We start from the raw sequence: 8994 nt of genomic DNA on the forward strand, positions 1-8994 counted from the left end.
CTGTGGCTCAAATGAACCCAGCCTCCTGGCTGCCCAGACAGCAATGGACAGTCACACTGAGGTGCAGGGGCCGTCTGTCAGCCTCCCTGTCCTCTGCTATGTTGTACAGTCAGCCTTTCCCACTGGGCTTGAAGACATATGGCTTCAAGCATCTAGTGGGTGAACCAGGCTTCTGGGGACCTCCAGTGACCCACTGCTCCCAAGCACCTCTATTTCACACCTCGAATATGGAGCCCAGCTCAGACTTGATGTAGGATCTCCCTAGAAACAGACATCTCGTCCAAGAGCCCCTGCCCAGAGGCCTCCTTATTCCCACGCATTGATCTTGGGTAGTGTCCCTGACACCTGGCCTTTTCAGTGCCCCCTTAGGGTCCCAGCAGGTTTAGAACATGCACCATGCACCTGGCCTCAGGCCAGAAATTATGCCATGCATTTTTCAACTGAAAGAAAAGGAAACATTCGAAATCAATGAGTGAGGTATTTCCATGGGCAAATGATGAGCTCAGGGATGCTGTCGTAAAAATTAATGTTTTACTAGGCTACCTGCAGATTGATTATAGAACACCCATGAGGATGCTGCATGGCTTCTGTATATTTTCAAAATAGCGTATTTTCAATATATTAATTTCTTCTTAACTTGGTAAATACTTAGTGAGCACCATTAGCCGGGCTGTAGGGACAAATAAATGTGATTCTGTTTTCAGGAACTTTAAAATCTAAGGAAGGAAGCATACACGTAAGCAACCATCTGCTATATGAAGCAGATAAGAGCCTGAAAGCCAATGCTTTCATAATAGATGTTAAACTAATTACCGAAATGGATGGTGCATTTTGCTTCCTTGTCAGGATGATGCAAGCAAAGCACCTGGTCAGGGATTGAATCCCAATCCCTTCCTGGCTCCACCCCGGGTGGGTCAGAAGGCCACCCCCTTTCTGTCACAGTTCCCTGGTAGGAATGGCCGCACAGCCCAGCAGAGACAACATAGAGAGTCAGATCTAGGGATCTGGCTGGAAGCTTTGAGAAAGTGAATCATTGGCCTGTTTACATACTCAACAGCCTGCTGTCTCTCAGAACTACCCCCTGTCCCTTCAAGAGGTCCCTGCTTTCCTGGTAAGCACACACTGCTCTGAAGTGATGAGGGCCAGAGTCCAGCTAGGTGGGGAGCGCTGTCCCCAGTGGTGTGGCTGGGCAGCCCGACCTTGGCCGTGGATCTGCCAGACAGAGCACCACCAGAGCACGAGCCCACTGGGAAAGAGGAGGAGAGAACAAGCCTCCGGGCACAGCCTCACCCGCTGGCCCCAGCCCTACCCGAAATGAAGCGATGGGAGCCCACAGTTCCCCTACTGGGGTAAGTCCATGTGATGGGGTTTTCTGCCACTTGGAACTGAAAGATACTTACCAGGGCCCTGGTCCAACAGCTGCATTTCTCACTGGTCTACACACAAAGTCCAGCAAGCACCGAGTCCAGACAAGTATCCCAGCGTGCAGTCACACTGCCCCCTAGCACTCAGTCCTGACCCCAGCAGCAGGAAGGAGGGACAACTCTGGGCCAGCCCAAGCCCGCATGTCAGCCCAGACCGTCACTCAGCCTCACTGTCCATGCAGACAAGGGAAGAGGATGAGGCTCACGGAGGCTCTGTGGATGACGGCTGCGAAGCCCCCCTTGCCCACCCGTGCACGCACCAACACGCACACGCGCCAACACACACATACCAGACATGCCGCCCCCCACCCCCTGCCCCCGGGGCCGGGCAGCACTCCCATGTGCGCGCTTAGCTTCCTGGGTTAAGCTCTCTGGTTGCCCGGGATTCACAGACGTTAAAATAAGGACTAACTAGAGCCTCGAGTCCTGCAGGCAGGGCCTGATTTAATGTCCCCAGGGAGCAGGTCACGCCCATGGTCATCCGAGCTGGCAACTTCCCTGCGGGCTCACAAGCCCCGGAGAAAGCACCCGCGGCATCTGAGCAGCCCAAGCCAGGGGACAAGAGGAGGGCAGTGACCGAGCGGGGGGTGCACTGGGTCTCAGCCCCTCAGGAGGTCACCGAGCCCCCAGCCCCCACACAAGGGCCGCCAGCCCAGCTCCCAGTGGCCCGATGAATACATGGCCTGGAAATTCCTTCTCCCTAGCAACAACCACTAAATCGAGGACAGAACTTCAAACCATAGATTCTGTGAAAGCCACATCTCTACCCTACTCGGGAAGCCAAAAACTTACAGCTTGTCATAGTCCCTGAAATTAACAAATCTATTCTCCAGTTCAGGAAGCGGACTTCTCCAGGTGTCTGTGCATGAATAACCTAACAACCCCACGACTGTCTAACCCACGATACTCAACAGTAGTAAAAGACCCCACCCAGATGAGATACATGACACCATTTCTTGTCCTACAGCGGTGCAATAGTGCAATAAACCTTCATAGTTACCACTTGTACCTGAAAATAAATCAATGTAACATGTACCGTTTTAGTGTCCAAGCTCTGATCAAACTGGAAATGACCAAGTCAGCCATACTGCCTTATTTGGAAGAATTAGACAAACGTGTGGGCCTACTGAGCAATGCTCCAAGGGACAGTACAAAGGTCATGCTGTCTTACTCTCTTTCCGCAGTATTTACAAGTTGTGTATAATTCTTCTCAACACGTGATAAAAGACATCTTTAAAGCATGTCATCCTACGCCATAGAATTCATACAAGGAATAACAAGTATATCTGTTTGGATGGTCTAATGCCTCTCAGAAATAGGGTGACATAAATAATTCAGTCTTTAAAAGTTATTCAGCACAAACCAGCCTGGGCCAAAAGCAGCAGCACCACAGCGGCCACAGGTGGCCAGGGGCGTGGGATCCTGCAGAAGTCACTCTGAAGCATTTTGTATGTTGAAGCCAAGCCTTCGAGGCTCTAGCAAGTTAGTGGGGAGAGGCCCTTGGCTCTGCTACTTCCAGATTGTTGGAACTATTTTATACTTTTATAGTCAAGACTAATTTTGATTTAAGGGAGAAAATTCAACGTGAAATTTGCTCAGTTCATTGAGAGGTTTCTGTTAGTGAATAGGTCCTTTATGAAGTACTTTTGAATGATTTGGGGTTTTTCCTCCCAATTCAACTTGAAAAAGCAGATTTTCATGACTGCAAGTCCTCTCCCCAAAATGTCCTTCCAGGCCTGGGAGGGTCCCTGATGGCGTATCTTCGGGTCATTCTGTCTGTTCTGCGTAGGGGGTCTCCCAGAATTGGAAGAGCCGGCTCCGCTCTTGCCCACCACTCTGTGTTGAGGATCACCACGGACTGTGTGAGTTTTCGGTTTATTTTCTCTGTGTTCCCGAAAGCATCCTCACCACCTCAGTATTTCCGGGAAGTGCATTCAAACGCTATAAATACGGGTCTGTTTACTGGTTTGTCGCAGGCTCTCTCTGGACCGTCTGAACTCTGCTGCTCGCTGCAGCATGCACCCATCTATCCCGTGCTCATTTTGCTCAACACATTTCACTGCTGCAGGAGCGGACCCCTCATTCACTGCTCCAGGGACACCCCCTCTGACAGGCTCCCTTCCTGCCCCAGGCTGATGTACGTGGACGACTGGGCTCCCTCCAGACAAACACAGAGCAGGCTACTGAGGCAAAGAGAGGCCAGAACCAGTGAAAATCCTGGAAGGAGTTTAGCCCACACTGGGCAAGATGAAATACCTTGACAGACCATATGGAGCCTCTTGTCCTCATGGCCTGTCCAGAGATCATGTACGCTCAGACAGTAACAAAGAATTTTGATGACACTTAGCAAATAATAACAAGAATCCATGTTGGCTGAAAGAACAAGGCTCCTGAAAAACAAAACCCTCGAGAAGAGATACACGACAAATACGTTTACTTAAATGAACGCTCATGGGGCGCCCAGGTGGCACAGCCAGTCCAGCAACCAACTCTTAATTTTGGCTCAGGTCATGATCTCAGGGCTGTGGGATCGAGCCCCACGTGGGGCTCTGTGTTGAGTGGGGGGTCTGCATGGGATTCTTTGCTTCTCTCTCTGCCCCTCCCACACGTGTGCCTGCTCACTCTCTCTAAAAAATAAATACATATTTGTCATTTTATACCTCTTAGTAATTACAGAATTATGTCCAGTTACCAGGTTCCACAGGCGTATTTTTTTATTCCAGATTACTAAGGCTCGTCGTGTCACCAGGTTAGGGTGATTCGAAGACTACAAGGGCCTCGCTATTATACCAAACCAGGCATGTTATTTATATTTGAAAGGGATAATACTGTGTGATCATTTCTATTACAGGATTATATTCATGCACCTGCGTCAGAGAAGACACAGTACGGTTTCCGCACATAAAGAAGCCGAGGCTCCATGAGGGAAGGGTTCGACTCTGGAGCAAATCTTCAAGCTGAGGTGGCAGCACGACGAGGCCTGTGGAGACCATGGTTTGGTTTCCCACGGCTGCCGTCAAAATGGGCCTGGTCCACACCCCCAGTCATGGTTGGATATCTCTCCTATGTATGCAGGAATTTACTGGGGAAGAGGACAGGTGTCAGTATATAAAAACAAATTCAGATGATCACTCCTAGAACAGAAGTGTGGACACCACATGTAGTGGCCCAGAAATATATCTTTCTTTCTTGCAATGAGAAGGGCACTTTGGAAAGGAAGGATTCACAAGAAAGCTTCTAGAGAAAGTTACAAGCACTGAGCTTTAACAAAGTGAGAACAAGTCCGTCACATTCACTAAACGGAATCCTGGATCTGTAAAAATGTCATCACTTATGTCAAATAATCACCATCAATGACTGAAGTTTCTCACACACGCTTGGGTCCTTTTCTGGTAGACATGGAAAGGGGGCAGCAGCTGTCAGCTCTAGCTTATACTTTACTTACATGGGGAAAATAATTCAGCTGTGAATTACCTTCCCATTGTGTTGTCCCCAAGTGGGGAGGGGGTACACAAGACCCTGCAGAGTGACGCACAGTCCAGGAAACTGGTCGACAACAACCAAAATGTTGACGTTTTCGTACTCATATTATATCTCTTCTCCCTCCCAAAGGGTCTTGGAATTCATAAAGGAATCGCGGGCTCACCAGCATAATTCTAAAGCAAAGAGCTATCACCTTCTTCCATTTGTGGCTCTTGGTAGGAAGTAAAGGAGCCAACAACAGCCTACATAGCAACTTCCAGAAAGCAGGGCTCTAACTTGGAATCTATAACCTAACTTCCCTCTTGAGTTATTTAAGAGGACAGATCCATATTAGAACACTCTCATCTTGACTCAGGACAGAGAGTTCTAGAAGGCAGACCAGGGAGATGTTCACATTTTTAAAAAACCAGCTCCTAAGCCCTGTTTTACAGAATGCAGCTTGTTTTATCTTCAAAAAGACAGAGAATACAGAGCGATAAAACAAGACCACAGTCATGGCTATTTAGAAATATTTTCCCTCCCATGTATCATCTTCCTGATATAAAATTTCCCACTGATTAGAAATGTTCATACCTCACATGTGTAATCTCTGAGATGTCAAATCTTTCAAACAAGTCCTGTTCCTTGAGAGGATCTGTTAGGCTGGAGCCTTGCGGAGGCTGACCCCTGGCTGGCTGCTTTACTACTGACAACTTGCTCTAAAGACAGTAACTCTGTCTTTGGTCCATGTGGGCAAAGACCTTTGTCTTTTTTTACTCATATACAACTCTCATTAATTTCTAGTTAGTGCTCAAGAATATTTCATGTTTGTTCATTTTAAAGTTCTATCTGAAAGAACTATTTGAGTTTTGAAAACACTAAAACGGGGCGGGGGGGGACAAGGAGGATAGCCAACAAAAGACTTCAGCAATATTCATGTTCATGATTTCTTGTTTGTGCCTCAAATCTCACACTGCTGCAAACTCCTTGAGAATTTCTCAAATGTTGGGGCAGAACAAAAAAGACCCCTCTACCTTGACTTAGTAATAACGGATTGCAAATACATGCTGACGTATTTTGTTTGTACACACATTACAACACACACTCCCCAAATAGCAGGAGTTAAAGAAACACCGATTTGGTCAAACTAGCGAATCTAGACATGAGATTCATTGACAATTTATTTCTACTGCTACAGATGATGTGGCCAGATGAGATTACTGAAAAATTATCAAAGGCTGTCTGCGTGGTCTCTATGAATCTTTAAATCTGCAAGTCATTTAAACATATACTCGATGCTTGCAGGTGTCATCTCTGTGGTGATCTGATCAAGGACTTTAACCTGAGTGTCTAACACATCCTTCCATTGCAAATGTACATGCACTTTTGAATTTACTGAACTTTTCATAAGCGTATTAAATATACCTAAAAACACAGGCTGAAAAGTACAGACTATCATCAGCACCTGGAGATTCAGCCCAAGACCCAGAGGGGCTGAGCCTGGACACCCAGCCCATCTCTGACTCGAGTGTCTGCATGGATATTCAGACACAGAACATCACAGAGCACAGGATTCCGAAGAAGGATGTTCAGTGTCAAAGAGCCTGATACCTCGGTGAGTTTCAGGGAGTAAAACACTAAGTGAAAATAAATACCACAACAACTGATCTTGCCAATACACTGTAATCAGCACAACAGAGATGAGAACGGCAACACGGCACTCTGCTCTGCCTCACAGAAAGGATTTTTGAAGCCCCTTTTCCTTTAAGTAGGAGTGACCTCCAGTGACTTTTTAATGGTACCTCAGAGTAGGACGTGAATCATCCTACAATTTACTAATATCAATGAATGATTAGCAGGGGTCGTTTCTAATTTCTTAGCAAAATGACAAGAGCTCTATTGCAGGATCTGAGGATATGATTTTACCTAAATGCCCCCATTTTAATTAATTCAGAGCAGTTGTGGTACCAAGCTAAATTAAAGTTGTGTCTGAAACACAGGGCAGTATTTGCTGAAAGGAGATTAAGGCTCATTTTGAGGAGTGACCCACACCTGATATGGCATTAAATGAGCTAATACTAGATGATGATACCAGAAAATCATCACAGCCCTCCAGCATCCACGGATGAAGGAGTGGGATAGTGACTTCAGTGCAAAGCTTTTTCACTTTAGCCAACTTCCCGGTGAGGGCAGTCGGGCGGCCTTGCAAGGGCTGAATCCGGACACCCCCAGCAAGGTCAGTTTCTGAACGAGCCTGCTAGCCCTTTCTGGAAACGCACACCAGCTTGACCTGAGCCCTACACCGGATCTGTTTTTATTTATTTATTTATTTTCTTGAAGGGAATAGGGGCCAGGAGAGAAGACAAGAGGAGCTTTCTTAAAACCCCTTAAGGGATGAAAAGCCTCGGATGGCGAGTTCAGTCTGAGCAACAGTCTTCCAACTTTTCCTGACATTCAGAGTGAAATCCCCAGAGGGGCCGAGTCTCTGGACTTACAGCGCTGTCTTTGGCCGGGTCAGCCCGAGCTCGCCTGGCGCCCGCAGGCTCTGGCCTCCAGGAGCCCTGCACCCACTATGGCGCGGAGCCGGACCTGACGCGAGCGCGGAGGGCAGGCTGCGCTCCCGGGGGCGCGAGGGCTCCGGGGGCGCGAGGGCTCCGGGGGCGCGAGGGCTCCGGGGGCGCGAGGGCTCCGGGGGCGCGAGGGCTCCGGGGGCGCGAGGGCTCCGGCCTCCCCGAGCTCCGGGGCCGGTCCGGGGCGGGCTGCGGGCTCCTCGGCGCGGACTCCGCAGGGCGCGCACTGCAGACGCGCTAATGCAGGACCCGCCGCTCGCGGACCCGGCTCCCGCAGCCCGCACCTCCGGCGCCCGAGAGACACGGCCCCGCCGGCCTGGCCCCCCCTCGGGCGCTAGCCCCCCGCCTGTTCTCGAGCGGACCCTGGGCTCCGCCAGAACTTGGGCTCTCCCCGAAAGACTCCGCTCCCGGCAGGGACACCGAAAACACCCGGTTAGCTCTGCTTGCGACTTGGCGGGAGGGAAGAGCCCGGCGAGCCCGGCTGCGGGCGCTGGGACGCGGCACGCTGCCTCGGGACGCCCCTACCCCGCACCCCGCATTGGTGCCTCTGCAAACCCGCGCGCGCGGGAGAGCACGAACCCCAAGAGCCGTGCGAGTTCCCCGAGGACGGGCGTACTCACGAGCTTCCCCCGCCGCCAGCGGGCTCCAGGGCCGCGCAGCCCAGACAAAGAGCATCCCGAGGAAGGCCGCCGCGCCCGGCTCCATGGCCCCGCGCCCCTGCCCCCGCGGGGTGCGGCGACTCCGGTGGGCCCGTCCGCAAGCTCCCGGCGGGGTGGCGCCGCCAGCTCCGCGCTCTGCCGGCCCGCGCGCCCCGCGCCCTGCAGCCCCACCTGCGGCCACACCCACCGCCGCCCGCCCAGCGCCCGCGCTGCGGCCCCGCACGGCCCCAGGAGCCCCTGGCGGCGGCGGGCGGAAGTGCGCGCGGACCCCGGCCCGCCTGCCACCCGCGCTGCGCTGGGGACCCCTGGGCCGCCGCCGCCAACCCGGATCGCTCATTCCCGGGGCTCCCCCCGACCACGCGCTGCCCGGCCGGCCGCAGTCCGAGGAGCTTCCGCCCCGGCGCCAGGGAAGGGTCGCCTGCGGTTTCGGGGTGGGAGCGCGGGTGTGCATGTGCTGCGTGTGGGTGTCCGTGGTGGGAAAGGTGAGGCGGGGAAACAGCTAATCGGGTTGGAGGACAACATTTCCGTGTATGGAAAACTGTTGTAAAGAGGACTTCTTGCCTTTTGAACTCATTTAATGATTCAGGCAAAAACACCTCGTGATCTCCGTAGGCAGGCAGCAGACCGTGATGGACATTGTAAACTTTGGCGGTGATCTGTGTCCATTTGTAGCTCAATAAGGCTGGTTGGGGGGGTGGGGATAAAAATACACACACACACACACACACACATACATATTATATATATATATATATATACACACACACACACATATATTTTTTTTTTAATTTTTTTTATTTTAAACGCTCCCCCACTTGAGCTACGGGTCAGCATTTTACTACGGACAGCCCTCCTTGGAGATCTGAGGGCTAACACTGA

The 8994-nt window shown here is 51.2% G+C and overlaps 1 protein-coding gene across 3 annotated transcripts in view; it reads right to left on the minus strand.

Annotated features, from left to right (window-relative positions):
* Positions 1 to 8186, minus strand: part of LOC123952300 (contactin-associated protein-like 3) — a 210634-nt gene extending 202448 nt beyond the window's left edge. For 2 of the 3 annotated variants that reach the window (XM_046021655.1, XM_046021654.1), the window contains exon 1: positions 8077 to 8186. In XM_046021655.1, coding sequence (XP_045877611.1) covers positions 8077 to 8161 — 85 coding nt within the window. In that variant the 5' untranslated portion in view covers positions 8162 to 8186. The remainder of the gene's footprint in view (positions 1 to 8076) is intronic. The other variant, XM_046021657.1, reaches the window with a different exon arrangement.
* Between the last annotated feature and the right edge of the window lie 808 nt (positions 8187 to 8994).

This window comes from Meles meles, chromosome 10 (assembly GCF_922984935.1).
Source record: "Meles meles chromosome 10, mMelMel3.1 paternal haplotype, whole genome shotgun sequence".
Classification (NCBI taxonomy): domain Eukaryota; kingdom Metazoa; phylum Chordata; class Mammalia; order Carnivora; family Mustelidae; genus Meles; species Meles meles.